The 22001-nt window shown below is 44.4% G+C and overlaps 2 protein-coding genes across 7 annotated transcripts in view; both read right to left on the bottom strand.

Annotated features, from left to right (window-relative positions):
- Window positions 1-13862, bottom strand: part of GOSR1 (golgi SNAP receptor complex member 1) — a 44337-nt gene extending 30475 nt beyond the window's left edge. The window contains exons 1-6 of one of the 3 annotated variants that reach the window (XM_023939264.2): window positions 13763-13862; window positions 13285-13399; window positions 11576-11663; window positions 11270-11377; window positions 10125-10216; window positions 9892-9966 (exon numbers count right to left, since the gene is read on the bottom strand). In XM_023939264.2, coding sequence (XP_023795032.1) covers window positions 9892-9966; window positions 10125-10216; window positions 11270-11377; window positions 11576-11663; window positions 13285-13399; window positions 13763-13793 — 509 coding nt within the window. In that variant the 5' untranslated portion in view covers window positions 13794-13862. The remainder of the gene's footprint in view (window positions 1-9891; window positions 9967-10124; window positions 10217-11269; window positions 11378-11575; window positions 11664-13284; window positions 13400-13762) is intronic. The other 2 variants (XM_023939265.2, XM_086859244.1) reach the window with 2 other exon arrangements.
- A 256-nt stretch (window positions 13863-14118) lies between these two features.
- CPD (carboxypeptidase D) overlaps window positions 14119-22001 on the bottom strand; it is a 36866-nt gene continuing 28983 nt past the window's right edge. For all 4 annotated transcript variants that reach the window (XM_086859978.1, XM_086859976.1, XM_086859979.1 and 1 more), the window contains 9 exons: window positions 20776-20971; window positions 20419-20554; window positions 19567-19716; window positions 19068-19163; window positions 18911-18975; window positions 18623-18754; window positions 18092-18277; window positions 17681-17780; window positions 14119-17058 (listed from right to left, as the gene is read on the bottom strand). In XM_086859978.1, coding sequence (XP_086716104.1) covers window positions 16832-17058; window positions 17681-17780; window positions 18092-18277; window positions 18623-18754; window positions 18911-18975; window positions 19068-19163; window positions 19567-19716; window positions 20419-20554; window positions 20776-20971 — 1288 coding nt within the window. In that variant the 3' untranslated portion in view covers window positions 14119-16831. The remainder of the gene's footprint in view (window positions 17059-17680; window positions 17781-18091; window positions 18278-18622; window positions 18755-18910; window positions 18976-19067; window positions 19164-19566; window positions 19717-20418; window positions 20555-20775; window positions 20972-22001) is intronic.

The raw sequence follows: 22001 nt of genomic DNA, 5'->3' as shown, positions 1-22001 counted from the left end.
GCTGCCCATCAACATTCTTTATCATATTAAAAATTCGTAAGATCATTAAGCTCTTTAAAAACTTAAGTAGAAGAATGTAAAGCAGAACACTTTTTTTTTCCTACCTGTGATAACAAGATACTCTAGATTCTATAAGACTTGTACCAAATTTGATTCAATTTAGTTTAAAATTAGCTAAAGAAGTCAAGAATTAGGTGTAGAAATCTGTTTATTGACTAAGACAAATATATTTGACCATGAAGCATACATCTTCCAGCACGAGAAAGCCTGGCTGGCCAAAAACAAAGACATGAGGCATTTTCAGGGATGAACAGTTCCCCCACAGAAACCACCCTAGAAGCAAAGAAAAGTTCAAATACTGACCCAAACTGATCTCTTTTGTTGGTTTCCTTTTAGTGTTAATTCAAGCACAAATCTGGGTGCTAAGAAAATGCAATTTTGTCACACTGTCTCTTGCAGCAGGCAACAATCAAGCACAAAACCCAGCACAAATGTGAGCATTAATCAAATTCCTGTATAAATTTGCTCAACATCATCACACCTACAAACTCTGAACATCTCAGTAAGCTTATTTCTGCACAATTTAAAAATCACTTTCAGTAAGAATGAGGAACAACTGCAAAACTGGGGGAAAAAAAAAAAAAAGCAGAATATCATGTTGCTTTTCATCAATGCAAGCAAGTTGTTAATTCTAGAATGAAAGGCACTGGAACAGAATCCATTGCTCTAGGCAAGAGTAAACCAACATTGTATGGTGCTGAATCTCTCTCCAGATGGAAAGAAATTGTGCATGAGGAAAAAAAATACACAGAAGGCATCTCTTTCACTGTAGGGAAGAATCTGCCAAAAGATTTCCAGGAAAATAATCTGGTGAAACCTCCTCCCTCCAACTGCAAACCTGTAACACAAATTCAGCTAAAAATTTGACTTCTAGCTACATCACTAAGTAAATACCTCAAGAGCTCATCAATTTCAGCAATTTGGACTTCAGATACACCAAGAAAAGCACTTTCTTTGCAGCTAACACCTGTAAACACATCTACATGTGCAACATAACCAATGAAATGATTAGTTGTTCTAACTGAGTTCAAAGGAGACAAACAAGTACCAAGGGATTCTCTCCCTTAAAACAGACATCAATGCACCTTCACAGGTCTGACAACACTAACAGCTGTTTCTCCTGGATTTCCAAAGGGTACAGCCTTCACCTGCACTGAACTCCATGGAGTTATCTGGGAATTATCAGATAGGAAGAACTGTTTTTCTAAAAGAGGAGTTAGCCAAGAAAGCTCTTTGGCATGCAGACGACTGGAAAGTGCCTGAGAGCCCCAAGAGGGTGAGCAGCAACAATACTTCTTCCCTTAGAGCAAATCTATAAAGGAATAAGAGCTTCTCAATAACCTGCAGTGTTGAGTTTACCAAAGAACACTGGTAAAAACTTAAAAAATGACAACAGCTCCTACTGTCCACATGAAGTGCACACAAAGCCAGTGCCAGGATGGCACCACAGAATGAGACCTCGATTCATGCTTGGGAAAAGTTCCTGGAGAGATTGACCCTCCCATATAATTGCTCCATATTACCCATAGGAATGAAGTGAAATGAACTGAAGGCAGGCCTTACTGTAAGTCATTATCAGCAACCACAACTGTCAGAACAATTCCAGTAACTTCCTAATGGACTCTATCGGCATTTCCTCAAATTTTACATCTGCATGCACTGCCAGCAGTCAGGGGCAGCATTATTTGCTCTGGTTTAAAACATGGAATTTGGATGGGACCTTTAATTAAAGGGAAAACCCCTCAAAACCAAGCAACACAGGCTCTGATATCTGACACTGACCTGACTCAAATGGAGCTCTCCCAGGATAACCTGTCACGGCTGATTTGTTGGGCACACACAGACAGGGGATGCTCAGCTTACAACAAACACAAGCTGTTTGTAATCTGTGCTGTAACAAAATAGACTGTATCACTTTTCTAGCTCAGTGTTTTTTGACTAAAGCTTGGCAAAGCTAAGTAACTGTTTACTACTCACACATTCCTAAGTAACCAGAGCACAAAGAGTCTTCTGCAAGAGCCCCATCACATAAACAACTTCATAATTAATATATTTTTAATTTCCAGTCCAGCTAACACAGAAAGGAAGTGAGAGTTATCCCCAGCATGACAACCCAACTTTAATGTAGTATGAAACCTTAAAATCCACACTGACAGACACGAGTTCTGCTTGTGCATTTTCACTTGCTGTGGTTTTGAGGGTTTTTTGGGAGAAGCTCTGTGGCTTTCATGCAGGACTTAGCTGAGGTACCTGATTTACAACTCTCTACCTGCCTGTTAATTAGTTGCAGAAAATTATTCTTAAAGCTGCATAGTTAACTATGCAACATAACAAACACTTGTGGTTCAAAATGTAAAAGTGCACACTAAAACCATCCACAAGCCAAATCCAGGATGCAATTAATGGGTAAAGATCTCAGCATTTTCCTTCTGGCCCAACTTCCCATTGTTCTTAGGGCTTTTTATCTGAGACTGAACAAGATGCATTCTTCCAGAAGTGCAACTGTACTTGATATAAACAAGTCTCTCAAGTGAGAGGAAAACACTCTGCATCTTTCAAATCACAACAGAACCAAGGTCCCTGGAAAGTTCTAAACAGAACTCTATTATTAGGATAAAATAGGGATGCTTTAAGGGTAATTTGGATCTAGTTAGCAGATCCAAAGCATCATGGATTTGATGGCACACAAAGATATCTGCACAGCAACCATTCAGCAGCCAAAAAGGAGGAGAAACCAATTCTGATGCATTAGGAGAGGTCAAAATTAAATAAAAGTAAAGAATGACATTTATGCAGTAGTGTGGTAACTTTCCAAAGATACACTCTGTATATGAGAAAATGGAAATAATCACTGTTTAACATATCCATACACATCAAATTGAGTTCAACAGCTTGTTTTTGCTGCAGGATCCAATAGCAAATAATGAGCAAACACTTCTGGCCCTCAAGAATAATGAAGTGCACAGCCACACTAACAAAAAAATGACATGCTGCATTAGAATAAGAAAAGTGATTCTCAGTTTGCACAAAAGGAATTCTATAAAACTCTGCAATTGTTGATTCTGTTGAAAAGCTGCACCTGCTTTTCAGAACCAACCCATGCAGGAAGGATATCAGCACTTGTGAAAGCCCCAATTTCAATACAGACCTTGGAGGGGGAAGCTGTCCTAGTTAAGAAACAGTGTTGAAAGGAAAGCTAAAAACAAATAAAACATGCATCAGAGACTTGTTTATTCTGAAAGGAGCAAGAAACTTCAGAAGAAACCACAGAGCCCTGAAGTTTGAAGTGTGGCTTCATATCCTTCCCTTTCCTCAGATTAAAATCAAAGTGTTGATTCTAAGGGGAAGCCCAGAATCAAGAACCAGAGCAGAGTTTTTGTCCCAGTCACCTTTTTTTCCATTACATATTCAGGCAATCTTTCACTCTGTGAGGGTTTGCTCTTTAGCTTTGGCAGCATTCATAAAGACCCACAAGAGTTTCCATAGCCACTTTCCCTGGGGTACATGGAATTTCATCCATAAACCTTCACTTTTTATACAGATGAAAAGCAAACTATGAGCTTGAAGCTCTTAATGTCAATGTGGCTGCAGCCTTTGTCACCTGGATAATTCAGTTTTTTACTGGAAGTTACACAGGAAATTCCTAAACTAAGTTTTGTGTTATGTGTGGTGGGTTTGATGTTTTTTTTCATTTGGTGTCCACATCACTTTAGACATATTTAGGTATAAAAATGTCACAACAGTCATCAGTGTCAGGGAAATTATTGATTCCAGTATTGTTAAAGCAATCCAACTATCAAGAAAGCAAGCAAATAAATATTGAAACATAGAAGCTTTGGTTTAGTGGCTTGGGGTAGAGTTTTTTTAAGTCCTAAATACAGCAGAGGAAAATTAAAAGAAATAGTTGACTTTACTGTAATGAAGCTCAAACTATTTTTAGAGGGGAAAAAACTCTTAAATCCTGAATTGCTTGGCTGATTTTCATGATCTTTTATTAAGTTATTTATAAATAATAATAATAATACCCAAGAGAGCATCTTCCTTCATTGCCTGGAAGCTTTGAACCTCCCCAAATTCTCATTAAACTACTTCAATAACTTGCTCATACAGTCATATAATTATATATAGTGACGTTTCTCCTTTCCCAGAAGACATGAATTGTCATCCTCTCTGAACATTATTTACTATTAAAATAAGAGAACAGCAAATGATTCTCAGTCTGGTGCTGCAGTTGAGTAGATGATGTGCCCAAATGTTATATTCAGTCTGGGACTGTGACAGGGGAAGCTGATCCACCCACTAGCAGAGTGGCCTGGTGTCCCTCTGCCACAAGTCTTCAGGGGACAGAGGTTCTGCCAGCAGCCTTGGAGATAAAACTCACTCAAGCCCAGACAGAGATAAGGCTAAAGGAAAGAATCACTGATGCAATCAAGAAAACTCTGCAGCAATAGAATAGGAGACAGCAGAAAGACAGACTAGAATTGTATTTTGAAACAGGATTACAGGACAAGCTGTTGTGCATCCTTAAGTAAGCCTCTGCAACACCAAAAATCCTCCTTTGCTCAAATCCCTTCTTTGAACAGCATTTTCTTTGTGCTGCTGCTCAGTCAGAGCACAGAGCCCTGCCCCAAAAGTCTGAAATACTCAGTGGTAAGGCAGTGAGGTGATTACCACAGCCATCCCAGCACTGGCACACACTTGTAATGCATCGATTTCTCAAAATTCCTTATTCCAGAAACAAAGAAAACAAGCAGTTGGGAAAACAGCAGCACACCATTGCCAGAGCTCTTGCAATTAATGGCCAGCAGAGAGATGTTTTAACCTAGATTCCCAAATCCCTCCTTGCACTGTAGCTTCCAGTTCAATGGACAAAGTGCTGCAGCCTTTCTCCAGCACTGCACAGCAGGGCTGCACCCAAACAGCACCAGATCCAGTGCAAACCCCCCAAAACAGGGCCACACAGAGCTCCTCTGTCCTCCCAGGGCAGAGCTGTTTGGGGTTTTTTTCATAACTGCTGCTACAGAGCAAAGATTATTCATTCCCAAGTGCTGCTTCAGTTAAAATCTGCATTCAAATTAAGAGAATGGAACCACAAGAACGCCGCATTCTGCTCTGACATGAACAAAAAAATAAGTTTAATTAAGAAGCAAGTTTGGTAATTAAAAAAAAAAAAAAAAAGCCCTTACTGGGCCTGACTAAAGTGGAGCTCAGCAGTTCTGAGGCTGCAGAGCAGGCAGGCTGCAGGCACCCAGGGAAGAGGCTCATCACATTCCTCCCTCCCTGCTGCTTCCCCAACCACTCTGGGACGGAAAAAGGAATTGGTGAATTAGCTGGTTTTCCTGCATTCTCTACGTTTCCAAGAGAAGATGAAGGAGATGCAGTGGTGAACTGTGTGTCATCTGGAGCAGTCACTGTCCAGGCATCTGTGTGTCCTCTGCAACTGGAAATTAGAGAGGGGATGGGAAGGGAGGCAACCACATTTCTCTGGTCTTAATCCAACCCTTAAGTTCCACTGAAATCCACAGGAGCCTGAGCAGCAATAGCACAGTGAATGGAAACCAGGGCATGCAGAACACAGAACAGGGACAACAAAAGAAAAAGAAATTCTATTAAGGTAGAAAACTGGCAGCTTTCTCTGAAAAGATCAAGTCACCTATAATCAAAAACCCTGCAAGGTGTCCCTGCATCTTGTTGAGCTGATTTCTCTCTGCAAATCAGTGCTGAAGTGAAAAATTTTAAGGAAAGATAATATTTATAGGAAAAACAGTCAGTAAGTCACTCCCTCCGTTAAGATCTTGCCTGTATCACCAACAAAGTTTGGAAGCAGTTTTCCCAGTGATTATTCTCTACTGAATGTGCCTGTTTCTGCCAAACAACAGCAGGAAATTTGAAATAGTTCTGCTGATAACAAAATGCCATTATGAAAGCAATAGAAGTGTTCAGTACTCCAGAGTACTCCACATACATGAAGCATTGCACAAACATTAATTTTTCCTCATCATCTCAGGTACATATTATTAATTAGCACCATTACACAACTGCTGCAGGCTCCTGATATTTCTTCTGCTCACTTCTCTTACTCCTCTTTTCTTTTACCCATGCAGCACACATCCCTCTGATTTGTTTGCTCTCCTCTTTCAAAGTTTCTTACCCACCTGCTCTGGCACCCTGACCCTCTCTGTGCCAGTTTTAAACACTTTAAGACGCACAGGGGTGTCTGAACATTTGCACCAGGTTCATCTCACCTACCTGCATCACTCACACAGGACACTCCAACTAAGAAGATTTTCAAAATTTTTTACTGGATAAGTTCACAAGCTACACAGCAACACTCAGCAGAAACATGCAGTCACCTGACAACAATTAAAAACACAGCTAATGGTATCTGCAGCACACAGGCACCTGCTTCACCACCAGCCACTTCTTTTAGAAAGGGATAAATGACTAATATTTGAGTGCTGGAGCTGAGTAATAAAGTAATCATCACACACTTGCCCCACAATTGCAGAAATGGTGTGTTTTTACCTAGTTTTACAAGGAATTCATCCTAGGTAATAACATCTGTAATTTCAATCTAAGCTTCTGAAGATTTCATCATTTTTTCCACAAACTCATCAGTACCCCCTGGTATCACCCACCTACAACAGAAGGAAAATTTTCATTTGCACACACAGACAATATCGCAAATTTAATCAAGAACATTAGTTCTTTCTTTGCTGACTTAAAGACTATAACTCATCAATAACTGCAGAATTTCTCAGGGCAGACTCTAAATTGACAGAATTGTTTCCTCTGAGGCAGCACTTTTCAGAGCAGTTTTTAAAATGCTAAGCTAGATACATTCAACAAAATTGTTTTCTTTAGATGGAAAACATCATTAGGAGAAAAAGGATGATTTGTTTGTACCCCTGGCCAAAAGCACACAAGCAAAGATTAAATACCTTTAGGGAATGGCACAGACCCAAGAAAACAAAATTTCAAAAATGAACAGCAAACATGACTACTCTAAATTGGGTATTTCTTTAAGCATCTGATATGCTTAAAGAAATCTGAGGTATTAAGTAAAAATATTAACAGGGCATCAATACTCAACAACATCTGTTTGCCAACCTTATTTTAATTAACAGATTAATTAATTTAAATTTTTTAATTAAAAAAATTAGGTGCTATTGCTCATCTCTCCAGTGGCTGGTAAAGTTATTCTTGAATTACCTGTCTTAGGAAACTGAGTGATTTGGAAACTTCATGTCTCCAGCACAACTTCTAGACAAATCACCTTTCCCAACAAAGAGCTAATTTACAAAATGGACTGAGTAGCAGTGAGGCTTTTGAAGGGAGAAGAACATGATATGTTTGTCTCACCCTCCCCAGCATGGCTGCCCCAGCTCCAGTGGGATTCCAAGGTGGAAATCCCCGCTGCTGCCAGCAGCACTGACACAGCAGCCAGCCCCACCCTGGGAAAGGGAGGCAAATGGATCCAGGATCCTCATGGCTTAATGGAGAGCCAGGCATAAGCAGGGTTTGGGCAGCACTTTTTGTCATTCCCTTCATGCCTGATGTGTGTTGGAACCTTTTATTCAGCAGCTGGTACTCACAGATTTTTCACTTCCTCTCCTTTTTTAGGATTACCTACGTGTATAACATTATTCACGGTGTTCACAATGTGACACAAAAATAAAAGAGGCAGATTTAAGCAAAAAGCAGAAGAGTTTCCTGTCTCTCCTCTTGCTCCCCAGTGAGACACCCCACAAACAATCCCACCCTGCAGCTTTTTCAAGAGCATTCATGGGAATCACAGCCCAGAGAAAACCCCAGTTTGTGTTTATCCTGTCTCACATGGTTGTGCATAAAGGAAAAGGCTGACAGAAGAGTCTGGCACTCAGCAGTGGGGCAGCAGTTCACACATTCTGTTATCAGATCATGGAATAAATATGTAATAGGTCGTAAAACTTAACATAATAAATTAAGCAGGGTCAAAACCAAGTGAATGCTCCAGTATCTGATTTGAATATATAATTCCTGTGACATTATTACACTGCTCTGGAGAATGTAATAATTACATTGTAAAGTTTATATTCCTTTTTCAAACTCTTTTCATAGATTTCACTCCACTGAAAACATTTGGATTTTCACTCCCATGTCTTTGTGCAAATATATTAATCATCTACTTCTGTCAATTAGTCTGGCACCAGGACTTACTGCATATTCAATATTCAACATCATGACTCCCACAGAGCTTGTCAATTTATCCTAGGAACATGTTTGGTGTAATTTGCCAGCTCCTGGTGATTTCTTGGGACCTTTTCTTAGCTTTTACAGCTTTTTGGCATGAATAGCTCATTAACTTCTTTCTCTAAAGACAAATATGTTGAAACTCTCTAATAATTTCCTCTGCCAGTATCTTTTTTTGAGCTTACTGATCCTCAATTCAAAAGTTTTCCAAGCTTTGATTTCTTGCCAATGTTGTCTTCTCCTTTTACACTGGATTTCTTTACAGTCCTTACAGTTATCTCCACACTGCAGAGTATTCCATGATTAGTTTTGGCCCTGTTTACTGAAGATCCCCAACTCACACTTATTTCTGGTTTTCTTTTCCTCAGTGCTGTGATGGGGGTTTTTTTAAAGTCTTAACATTTTCAAACAATCACCCAGATGGCTTTGAACTATTTCTGAAACTGCCTTAACTTTATTTTTCATGTATTTTTATCCTATAAAACATACTGCAGAGTTTAACATATTTTAAAAAACGAATAATCAATGTCTCAATAAATGTTAGGCTCAAATTCTGAAGACATCTGCCAGATAATGTTCATAAAATGCTGTAAGTTTTCTGCTCTTAATTTTTGCAAACTTTTCAAAATAATGCACTCATGGCAATATCAGTCTCTTAGAAGGGTATTTTACAACTCCAGAAATATCTAACCACTCTATTTCAGGATCATACTTAAAAGAAGTCCTAATTCAAGCTTTCAATCAACTAATTTTAAAGTTTTAAAGATATTACAGAAAACTGAGCATGAAGTGGTGATATGCCACAAATGGAAAAAATTTGTTTTAATTTCCTGTGAAAGTTTTTTGTGCCGTTCTGACTGTAAGTTTAAATATAAGAAAGTCTCATGTAATTATTTATTTATTTGGGTTTTTAAATGCAAGCCTGCCCTCTCGTGTGAGCCTGAGGTTTAGCACAAGTACAGGAAAGGAGAGAGGCAGGAAGACCAAAGCTATCTCCTGACTCTCTAAAAACCACAAACCCTCCAGTTCTTTGCTCTCACCTGTGCTGTTTCTGCTGAACAAGGACACACAAAACAGCTACTCAGAACTTAATGCCCTTTCTGAAACAGGAATATCAACAAAGTGCTTCCATTTGGGTTGATATCAGCTAACCTAGAATCAATTTGCAAATATTTAAGTGCATAGGTTATTTTGGTATTAATTTCTTCCATCACTTTTTGTCCACATTCAGTAGAGACAAAAGGAGAAAATATTTTTCTCTGACTCATAAAAAAAACCCGAAAGGGAAACCCAGCCAAATCATGGGAATTTCTGTTTAGTTTCTCAAACTTTACCCCAGTCAGACTGAAAGGCATCTATTCCCTTGGGAGGAGGTCTGAGTCACAAGAGACTTGCAAAAACCCCTGAAGACAACAGAAAACTGTCACTGACAGGATCCTAAAGCTCAAATCACTGGCACTACCATGACTATTATTTACCCCACACAGTTCACACTCCACACAAACCATAAATGTTTAACCAGCTGCAAGAAATTCAAATGTTTCACCCCCCAGAAAAGTCAGGCACCTCCAACACAAGTAAATAGGAAACAACACCTACTTCCGAAGGTGTTCGTGCTCCTTCAGGAACAGCTCTGTTCTTCTGTTGTTCACACCAGACCCACTTTTATACGACCTAAAATCCAACAGAACAGAACCTCAATGAGGGCTGTGAATTCAAGGAACTTCTTTAGCTTTATTCAGAGCACAGACAGGTGAGCTATGCCAAGCAGTCTCTCCACCTTCTCCCTCTGACAACAGTCCCCCACCTTTGCTGTAGCACACACAACTTACTCAATATCTTTCCGTACTGATCCCAACAGATTCTCCCTTTCTCGTATTGCCAAGAAGTTTGCTTTAGTTTTGTGGAATTCGTGCGTGTAATCCTGTAATAATAAACAGTCATCCCAAAATTAGGGTCCTGAGGTCAACTGAGCAACCCAATACACCCACAGGAGATCCAGCCACCTTTAAAACTGTCAACTGTTCTCTAACACAAAGTGCAAGACCAACTTAGGAATTTAACAGCGAAAATGCTGGAAGTTAATCCAAAGTATTCTTAAAACTCACTGCTATTAGAATTAGTTGCTAAATTTGATAGCTGCAGCTACAGTTGTGGAGGGAAATTCACTGTAATTCCTTCTCCTAGTTTCAGTTATCCTCACCTTTCTGATGAATTGGTTCATGTTGAAATTTCCCACCAGAAGCTCTAATAAAACCTACTTCTTTGGTGTGGTAAAGATGTTCCTGAGTTTATTTGGTTGTTACCAGATTAAAAAAAAAAGTGTTATCTGAACAATAAAGATGACTTTTAAGCTGCAATTTTCCATTTTAAACTATTTCAAGCATCTGGCACTTCTCAAAACCCAATTTAACTGGCAGCTAGTGTGCACCAAAACCATTCATACAAATGCTACTGCTTTTCACACTGTGTATGAATTGCACAGATACCAAACAAAAATCAAACTGTACATGAGCAGCCAAATGAAATATACATTTTAACAGTACTGTACCATGAAAACATGGTTAATTTATAGCACTGTCTGGTAACATCACATTGCCTTCATATCCCTTGAGAAGCTTAGGAGGTTTTACAATCATGTTTTTTGAAGTATGGTGTTCCCTTGCACATTGTTGTGACAAACTAGACAGACAAGGTAATTCCTTACATTTCCCCTTTTGCTATATAAAAGCCACCCACATAAGGGGTGGATCTTATTGTTCTTTCTCAGCTAAGTTCTAGTCACCAAAATGACATAAAAAGCACACTTTTTTTCAACTCAGAATCCAGCAGGTACTGGAGAGAAGGAAATCGAGATGGAATCAGCAGTATTCACATCTCCTAATGAGACACTCCAGCATACTGTGATACCAGCACAGATAATAATAATTTTAGCCAAGGAGAGGACATAAAAGCAAGGAGGAGGCCTGTTTGTTACCTGCAGGATGTCCCTGTGGCGCTGCAGCGTGTGCATTAGCGCTGCATTCAGTGACGGCACGCCTGCACTGTTGGTGTACTCTGCCATCTTGTCATTTATCCCAGTCAGCTACAGGAAGGAAAGACACCCCAGAAAACGTGAAATGGCTTATTCTTGCAAGAAAACTAGAGTGCACAAGCTGAAGGAGACAGCTAGACATGCACACCTTGTCTAACACTCACAGTCAGATTTCCTAATATCTATCACAGAAATTCGGATTGTGATATTGCCTAAACGTTGAAATAAACCCAAAGTAACTTGAGTTACCTTTCCCAGAAGTTGCTCAATCTCCACAGCCATGGTTTCAAACATTCTGTCCTGGTTTGATCCATTTAATAGAGGAGTTGTGTCAGAGCTAAAGAGAAGAAGAAGAGCAGTCACAGAAAAGTTGCATTGTTTCATGAATGCCAGGACTAAGGAAACACCAGCGACAAGAGTTGGAAAGCTCCACTATACCCAAGTTTGCTAGAGATTAAATAAACTCTAAAAAAATTACATTTTCTTATTTTGTATGCCTTTAACTCATATCTGAACAGATGACACAGTATCACCTGCAGGAAATACAACCTCTCCTGGGAAGAAATGCCTGATACCACACACCTGTCTGGTACCAGCGTCCTCCTCCCCACAGCTTTTAAGCTTGATTTATTTATTTACTGGCAGGAGGGAGCACTGCACTCTTAGCATGTTACCCCAGCAACATAATCACAGCTTAATAACACAGTGTTAGGGCAAGCCTCTGACCTATTAAGCAATCACTGTCCTACAGAGCAACACAGAGCACACCATTTACCACAATTAGTTTCACACATCTTCCCTATTTGCTTATAAACTGTGACCACAAAAAGTCACATCTCAGACCAGCCTGCAGAACTATGGCAACTAACACCCCTCAGAGACTAGTCATGGCTCTGGTAATCTGCCTTAACTTGAGTAAGAGAAGTAAGTTTGGCACAGGACATCAAAATTAGTGAAAGCAAATAGATTGCATGGCAAGTAACAGCACAGAGGCAGAAACAAAAGTGAAACTAGAGCTGTTGAAGAGTAAAATGATCATTGCTGAGGTGCTGTCAGGCTTCCAGAGCTGTAAACTGAGGGAGAGATACAGAATGGATTCAGACATTAAATTAAATAAAATAGAAAAATATCAACACACATACCTAATGCAGCAACACTCACAGATGATACAGTTAATAAGCAAAGAAAAGGCTGCAAACAGAGAGGTTGATAATTCCTGCTGTGGAACTGCAGAGAAGAGCTCACCTCTGGCTCACAAGACAGACTTTGCTTGAAGAGTTTTACCACATTAGTTCTTCAATCAAACGAAAATGTGATTAAAGCAAACAGAAACCACTCCTGTATATACACACAGACCACATATATACACACACATCTAAAAACACATGTGCAGCTCTCATTATTCTCACTACCAATATCCCTATCCATGGCAGAGGGGTTGGAACAAGATGATCTCTGAGGTCCCTTTCAACCCAAGCCATTCTGTGATTATTACCTCAGCACTAAGACAGGAAGAAACAGCCACTCGTTTTGAAGAGAGGGCTTGCTCCTTGCACAGCTGCTCAGTGCTCCAGTTCCCTTAAAACAGGGATTACAAATAGCACACCAGCCCACCTGGGAGGCGTAAAGCTAAATTCCCCTAATATCGAAATCCCTGAAAACCTCCTGTTAGTTTAATACAAGAAAAATTCAGAATTAAGCCAGTGTAACAAGCATTTAAAAATTCAATGTTCCCACACAGAATGAAGTTTAAATCCATCTTTCGGCAGTGACCTGTCACCCACAGCCTGACTCACACTCCAACATCACATCAACAGCACCACCAGCAGCAAGAAGTGCTGAAAGCTCCCTAAGAAGCCAAGCGTTAAGAGCCACAGGTGGGATCAGCACTCAGCAAACGATAAAACCGCACCAAGCACCACAGACAGCATTTAAAACATAAAGAAATGGGCTAGTACCTATACCTGTCGCGTCTTCCGTCTCGGGTGCTGCTGTAGCTGGTGCAGAGCTTGCTGAAGGAGACCAGCTTCAGGTCCAGCTCGTTCTCCAGCTGCCTCGCCTGCTTCCTGAGATCTGCACGGGGCGGGGGACAGTCACGGACCCGCACGGGGACTCCTCACCTCCGGGGGTCCCGTTCTCAAAGGAGAGAAACCCACAAGGGAGAGGGGGCCCTCATGGCTGGGGAAGCGCCCCAGGCCGATAGGAGGGTGCGGCTGGACACCCTCAGCCCCTCACCCGCAGTCCCAGGAGGGTCCGGGGGGCCGCCCCGCCGCGGGCTTCATTCAGCAAGCACCGGCTCCTCATGGCTGACTGCCCGGCACCGCCCGCGCCCGCCGGCCCCCGGGAGAGAGCAGAGGGGCCCTGCCGGCGGTCCCACCCTGCCGTGCCCGGCCCGTGGCCCGGGGGGGCCCCGCAGCCGCCCCCTGCCCCACTCGCCTTCCCAGTAGTTGCTGCTCCCCGCCGCCATCTTTGTTGTCCAACGTCAGCGCGGAGCGGGCGGGGCGGAGCGGCCGCGGTGAGCGGGGCAGGGCGGGACGGGCGGGCCTCCCGCGGCAGCGCCGCACCGCGGCCAAGGCGGGAACAGCACCGCGGGCAGGGGGGACAGAACCGCGGGCAGAGGGGACAGAACCGCGGGCAGGGGGGAAACAGCACCGCGGCCGGTCCCGACCCCCGCCCCGTCCCGACCCCGCTCCTCCAGCCCCGACCCCGATCCCCATCCTGCTGCCCCAGCCCCATCCTAATCGCGCTCCCACCCCCCCGCCCCGTTGTAAGGAAGAACGAGAGAACGCACGTGGACATCAAAATAGTTTTATACAGATTATTGATCTCGGTATACAGGTAAAAAACAGGCGGCAGCGGCGGCCGAGGCAGCCCCAGGCCCAGCCCCGCGCCGCCCCCTCCCCTCCCGCTGCCAGGAAACGGCGATTCAAGTCCCTTTGAAAATGTACATTTATTTGAAGGCACAAGTGCACAGAGCGACAGCGACGGGCTCCTCTCGGCCCGGGGCACGGATGGACGGACAGACGGACGGGCCGAGGGCACGGGGAGCCGCTCCTGCCTTCCCAAAGTGCCCAGGAACAAGCCCAGCCCGGTGCTGGCGAAGCTCCGGAGCCAGAGCCACGCACGTCCCTTGGTCCTGCTGCGTAGGAAAGTCTCACACGTTTGCAAAACATCTCAAATCCACTCACCTTAAATATACACACCTACTCCCACGGCTAATTCCGAATGCAGGCTGAGGGAAAGGGCCAGCTCCTAACAGGACTTATTGCTACAGGGACAAAGCAGGGCCAGCTCTGTCCATTATCTGCTGCCAGAGCAAGCAAAGCCCAAATACAGCCCTAAGAGCCATTTGCAAACTCCACTTCAAATAAAACCTACTGTGTCTCCTGTTAAAGGAGGAACAGATCAGAGGTGAGGCAGGCTTAATGCTACTGTGTGCTGGTGTCCTGGAGCCCATTACACGTGGAAAAGGGACAAGAAGGGACCAAACCCCGTTCCTTGCTCAGCACAGCGAGCTGGGACTGGGCACAGAGATGTTCGTGGCTCCTGCACAAGGCAAACAGAGCAGTTCTGTCACAGCAGATGTGGGACAGGAGCACGGGGAATGCTCAGCCCCATCTCCCGATGCCCACACCCCGTGTTTCCTGCAACAATTCCCTGCGGAACAGGGAAGGAGGGGCACTGGTGTCTGAGGGTTCTCTGTCCCTGCATAGAACCAGATGAGATGATGACCATGGCAGCACAGTGATTCTGGAAGGGCATTTCCACAGGTAGGGGTGAGGAACAGCTTCTTCCTCAGCTGACATTGCCCATGAGACCTCAGTGGGGCTGTTCCCCCAGAGGAGAGCAGGTCAGAGCCCTGCAGAGCAGACCCCCTTAGATTTTTGGGTGCAACCCCTCCACCCACAGACACCACGTGCAGGTTTCACCAGTGGACATCCCCAAGCCTCTGGAGGACAGAGCAGCTCAGGGCAAACTCGAGGCCTAAGGCTCCTGCACCCCAGGAATCAGGTCAGTGGGGCAAGAATTAAAAAAGAAAATGAGCAGCAAGAAAATTAGTGCCTATTCCAACCCTGGTCTTCTGCTTCTGCAGAAAGCACAGGAACATCAGAGATACATAAAGGCTTTGAAAATCAAACATTTCAACCATTCTTTCCTTCTGGACATCCCTTCTATTCCCCACAAATCCCATATGTCTTAGGGATATGTGCTGCAGCTCCTCTTTCCTGCCTTCTGCCAAGTGCTACACAACAGAATTTGGCTGCTTTTCCTTTCTCCCTCAGCAGTTCAGCCCTTCCTCACCCCCTGCACCACAGCTGCAGCCACACACACAGGTGGAGCTCCTGCTCCACACTCCAGGGATGCTGCAGGAACAGAACAGAGCCAAGCCAGCAGGAAATTTGCTGCCTGCCATCACCAGAGCTCAGTGATTAAATAGTACTAGGTGGACAGTGGCAAATGGTGCAGGTTTTCTTCAGAATTTAGCACCAAAGTTGGGCCATGGTTACTCCCATGACCTCTCCCTGCTGCTCCAGTAATGCTCAGATATAAAGCAGTGGTCAGAGTTTACTGTTTCCTACTGAATAGTGGTGGATTTGAGCAAAATTGATCAGGTTTTCTACAGATCAGTGAACCAATTTGCTCAGAACAACCCTCCAGCTGCTCTTTCAGGTACAGAGCTATTGGAACACGAACATGAGACCCCAAAGCCAAGCCTATGACACAAACAAAACACAGCCAGGGTGGTAGGGATAAAGTTTCTTTGCTCCCCAGAAGTCAGGAACAGCAGCATGGCAGAGCTGGCAGGCAGTGGAGCTCTGTCAGAGTTCACTGAAGCTCTGACTTTCTCCAGCTCACATGAGGAGCAATGTCATCTCCCCCAGCCTTCAGGAGGCCAAGTCACTCCCTGAAAGTAGTGATGCATTAGAGGTACCCCACAACCACTGCAGGTCACAGCAGGAAAAGCTCCAAGGGGACAGCTGAGAACCAAAGGCTTTTTTTTTTTTTTTTGGGGGGGGGGGGGTCCTTTTTCTGAGATCTGCTCTCCAGAATGTGGAGTCACTTTGAAGGATCTGGCTTCCCTCAAGCATGTAGTGGAAAATATGAAATCAAAACAGGTAGAGAAACCTTTTTTGGAGTGTTGTGACCACAACCCCAGGCAGGTCTTGGGGCACTTCCCCAACATCTGGTCCCTGTGCTGAGATGCTGGGGAAATGCTAAGAGCTCTGCTGGCCACCCTATTAAAGCTGCCTTTCAAACCCCATCATACAAACCTCCAGATCTTGACCCAAAAATGTAACAAACCATTTCCCCATCTCAGGAACAGCCTCCAACACCCACTGAGTGCCTGTACACAGGAACAGAGCAAACAGAGGAAAGCTGGGAGCTGCCACCCACCCCTCTGGAAGACACATCCTGAAGCTAACATTTCAAAACTGAACCACAGGGATCGCCCTCCACCACTGGGTCTGGTCCATGGAAACCTCCTTTCCTGCCCTGGAGGTGTCAGTGTTTGCTGGAGTACAGTGTTTCTTCTTCAGTGTCTGTTTCATCCTGGAATTCGTGGCTCAGGAGGGATTTCTTGGAGCCAGTGGACATCATGCGGATTTCGTCCTCGTAGTCGTCGTGGTGCTGCCGGAGGCGGTGGAAGCCATCCTTGTGTCTGTTGGACTTGATGGAGCACACACACCAGATGATACAGGCAGTGAGCACCAGGGCAGACATGCTGGCACCTGCCAGAGAAAGAACACCAAAGTTAATGCCATGTTCCCCCATGCCAGAGGCTCCCAGGCTTGCCAGCATCTCTCCTCCCTCCTGCCATCCCAACCACTTTCTTTCACTTCGTTGTTACCCTGCTCCTTCCTCCTAGGCCATGGAGGACAGGAGAGCTGCTCCCAGAACAGGACAGACTCCATTTTCAGTGTTTGAAATCTAGGAGATTATCACTAAGCTCCACTACAGCCCACTGTGTCTAAACTCCCACACACTCCTCCTCAGCAGCTGACACCTTGAGAAAATAAAATCTCTTCATATTTACCTGATGTCACAACACCTAAAAAAAAGCCTTGAAGAAGCAAGATCTCCTATGCACACAAGCTCTCCCCATTCTAGACATGTCAAAGTACATTTTGGACCCTCCAAATCCCTGCAAAACACTCTACTTCCTCCTTCCCTCCTACCAAGAGCTGTTGGATGAGTTTGCAAGGATAAGAGTGTTTTCAGAAGGGAAAGCAGGAGATGGCTTAAGCCTGCAGGCTGCTTTCCTAGTTCAGCGGAAGATCTCTGTCAGCTGAAGTTCTCATGAACTGATACAGAATGCAAAACTCAAAGCTTTGATAAAAAGTATCACTGTACCTGCCACAGTCACAACCAGCTCTCTTGGCAGTCCAAAAATCCTGTTTTCTGTGTCAAACACTATGAACACAGAGCTGGGTGCATCATCACGTACAAAGACCTGCAAAAAGACATGAGAGTTTAAATCACCTCAGAGCTTGAGGATCCAGACAAGAGAGACCCTTGTCATCTGCCTGGTCCTGCCCTGGTCAAAGAAAAGTGCCATGGAAAGAAAAGGTACTCCCAAAACCACCCTGCTGTGCTGGAAATGGATGTTTTCCATCCATTCTGTTAAGGCAGAAAACAGCTCCTGATGGCACCTAATCAGAAGTTAAACACAGGCACAACCAGGCAGCACCCAAACAGGGAAGATTTTATGTGACAGGGAACACAGGGAACAGGGAAACATCTCCAACACGGACATTCACACACCTTGACGTGTTTCTGCTGGTACCCACTGGCTATTGCATCAATGCTGTGAAAACCTGGCGCCAGGAGCACGTGGAAATAGCCACCTTCTTTAGTGTAGACCCTCAAGCCTTCATTCAGAACAATGGCAGCTTTAGAAATTGCCCTGCCACTCTTGTCTTGGACAATGCCATGCACTCCCTTATGGACCTGAAACAAAGCATTTCAAACACTTAAGGTTCAGATCCAAGCTTACAGTGCATTTATAACTAAAATGCCATCTATTTTCCCTCTAAAATGCAGCCCACTCTCCATTCTGGACCCTCACAATAAATAACAGTGCAAGGCAACACAGCAAAAATGTTCAACTCTTGTGTCAACAAATGCCCTGGTCACTTGCATCCTCTGCTCAATCCATTCCTCATACAGCCTAAATCATGAACATCTCTAATTACACAGCACCAACAAAACCACAAGGACTCTCCATGTTGTCCTCCTCCTCTCCCCCTCCCCAACACTTCACTCCACAATTTCCTCCCACAAACTGCAGCTCACCTCCACAAGCATGCTAAGGAGAGATTTCCTGTGGTCTGCCCACAGGCCAGGAAGTTGTCCAGCACTGGGGAAGAAGCAGCAGCCAGTATAAACAGTGATCTCAGGACAATGACCAAATGTCACACTGAAATCCTGCAAAAAACAAAACCACAGTTACAAGGAAAGAGGTATTAAAAAAAGCTTTGCAAAGTGCAGCTGAAGGGGGAGAAGCTTTCCCCAGACATCAGGACAAATATGATTTTTATTGGTTGTTTAGCAGAGGTGAAAAGCCCTGTGCCACAGCAGTACCTTCATACTTCCCAGGTGACTGTGCCATTCCGAGCCACGGATCACTCCACCAGGAATATTCTCATCTGTGAGAGCAAAAACACAGCTGTCAGCCAGAGCTGGCCCAGCAGAGGCTGCCACAGGCTGACAGGGAGTTAAAGGATTCAGCCAAACATACCTGACTTATTTGGACAGCCTGGCTGGCCCAAATGCATCACTGGGTGGTTGTTTGCATACAGAGACGCCAAATGCTTTAGTGTTTCTTTGTTCCCCACTGCAACAGCAGAAGTGAGACTTTGAGCATGCAACTCTCATTCCCTGCAGGGGCAGATTCCCATTTTAACCCCATGATCCTGTACTAAACAGAGACACATATTGTTTCAGGAGCATTCCTATTTCCTCTAACGATAAGGGGCAGTATCAAAAGCAGACTTTATACTGGTTCTGGCAGAGGAAAGGTTGAAATACTGCTGTAAGCATAAAAATTGCAAATGTTCTGATCCCTAGCTGAACCCTTTGAGGTTTTATAGATTGAATTATAGACTGTCAACTGCACAGACAAAGGGCTGAACACAAAGGAGGCTACAGAATACCACGAGCACAAAAAGCCCTTACAGCATGTGGTCACATGAATCTCTGCAGAGACAGCCTGAGGGGAACCAGGCACCTGGTCACACCTGACTGTGTTGGCTTGTCATAGGGGTAAGTGACAAGCAGAGATCCTCCATCCAGAGCAACAGAGAGGCTGAAATCCTGCTTCAGTATCAAATTCTCCATGATGGCTTTGGTCTCAGGCTCTCGTGCCACTGAGTACTGGGTGTAATTGCCTATAAATCAGAACAACAAATAGAAAAGGGAATTAAGAACAGTTTCCTCTGCTGTTTGAGAGGCCAGAAATACATCCTCTATGTCTGAAATTAGGTCTGCTGCAGGTATGAAAAGGCCTCTGTTAGATGTCAGCAGATGCACCTGACTGATCAAGTAAAGCACCCAGCCCAAACTATCCATTGGTGGGGGGATTCGTCTGCAAAGCTAAACAAATGTGCAACATCACAATTTCCCCAAGCTATTTCCTTTTGTGCAGAAGGTATTTCATGTGTGTTTGCTCACAACAATGTTGCGGAATTGACATTTTCTTAAGGAAGGAGTTAGGATGATCCCCACCAAACTTGGGCAGGGAGCATTTCCTCCTCAGGAAGGGTGGGCTGATATAGTGCTATGGATACAGTTACATGGAAACCAGAAAAGCACAAAAAAAGGAGACTTTCTGGGGAGCATGACAGAGGGCATTTTTTTAGAGATGAAAGAAATCCATAAAGAGTAAAAATACATCAGGTATTATCTGACCTCTCCTATTCCTAAATAACTCTGCTTTGTCTCCTGCACATAAGAGACTCCAAATTACTGTCTGTAAAGAGGATCTGAGTTCTCGAAGCTTCCCAGCAGCTGTGCTTCCTGGAGCACTGCCTTCTTTACAGGCAGACACTGTAACCCAGCAACTCCACCCAACCCTGGGGCAGTTGCTTTACTTGTGAAATCCGTGTCCAGATCTCTGCCATGAGCGTTGGTCTGGCCTATCTTCGAGGTGCAGCCTCTCTCCTGGGCGATCTCGCGTCCATCTGGGTTCAGGGAAGGCACAATCGTGATCCGTGTCCGGTCAATCAGCTGAGCAAAAGGAGAAACAGCACAAAGTGCAATTAGTAGGGTTCATTTCCCTGGATCTTAAGCTAGGAGCTGCAGTTTGAGGTTCTTGTCTTGTGGATCACACACATGGAATCGCTGCAAGCCCCAATCCAGTTTTGGCAAAAGGAGTCTCCCCCAGTGAGCACTGACATCTCAGGCTACAACTGGGAGGCTCCAAGGAGGTCTTTGTATTGGCCTCTCACCTTTGTAACAGCAGCATTCTTCTTATAGTTCATGCAAAGAAATTCTGCCAGTGTCAGGAGCAGCTCTGTCCCAACGGGAGCGTTTCCATGAATCCCAGCAACAAAGCGGATCTTGGGCTCCTCAGGCTCAGACTCGTTGGGCTTGTTGGAGATTTCAAGAGACCAGATCTGGCGGAACTCCACACTCTGACCCAAACTGCCAAGAGATGGGAAATGGGAGTGTCAGCTCAGCAAGAGAGCTGCAACTCCAACCTGACCTCATGGAGAAATCCTGGCGTGGAAAGGAACTGCCGCCAGCCTCCAGTGGGACGCTGCAAAGGCAAGAGAAACACAACCAGATCAGGGGGCAGGTTTGAAGCAGCACTTAACAGAATTCACTGTGAACATCAGTTTGAACACCAGCATCTAGGTTATCCTGGTGTATCCAAGTCCAGATGCAAAGAATATCCAATGTTCCATACATGTCCCTACAGCCTATGAGATCATGAGAAATGTGGAACTGCTGGATCCTCTGTGCTGCCAATGGTGGCTTTTGCTTTGTTTCTTTTTTCCCTTCAGAGCAGGATATGTCTGGACATCAAACCAATTGATAAAGCAGGGAAAAAGAGGCCTGTTCCCAGTAATGGAGGAGCTGTTGCTGCAGCCATGCTATTAAGTTGGCAAACTGAGTGCAGGGAAAGCAGGGAACAGCTCAGGGCTGATGCAACTGCAGGGACAATAGAGGCTCCAGATCAGTAAAGCAGCCTTGGCACCAGCAGGGACAGCACATGAGCACATTGTGCCTAGTTACAACAAGCAAATGAGGCCCTGGGACAGAGGGAGTTGTGCTTTCTAAAGCTGACAGAGGTGCCACAGGTCACAAAGAACAGCAGAGGATGGCAGCAGCTGGTCTGCTGCAGGAGGGCAAAGATCTCGGCCCAGGGCAAGCTCACACAAAAGTGTCTCGAACTACTGAAAAAATCTGGAGGCAGACAATGAAAAAAAGGCCATCTGAGATTTCTAAGTGAAATCTGGTCATTTTTGTTGGGGACTCTTCAGCAGGGTAGATGTCAGAAAGGATTTAAAGAACAGACAAAATAGTAAGGAGCAGAGATATTTGCAGAAGTCTGGGATATCAGTGGTGGGAATATCACCAGTCCCAAGCATCCCATGGGAACTAAGTCAGGGAAAAGCACATGGATGCACCTATGAGGCCCTGCAGCCATTGTTCTGCTACCATGTCCTTA

This window comes from Cyanistes caeruleus, chromosome 21 (assembly GCF_971803275.1).
Source record: "Cyanistes caeruleus chromosome 21, bCyaCae1.hap1.1, whole genome shotgun sequence".
Taxonomy (NCBI): Eukaryota; Metazoa; Chordata; class Aves; order Passeriformes; family Paridae; genus Cyanistes; species Cyanistes caeruleus.
Note: the sequence above shows the minus strand (reverse complement) of the source record. Positions and strands in the feature narration are given on the sequence as shown.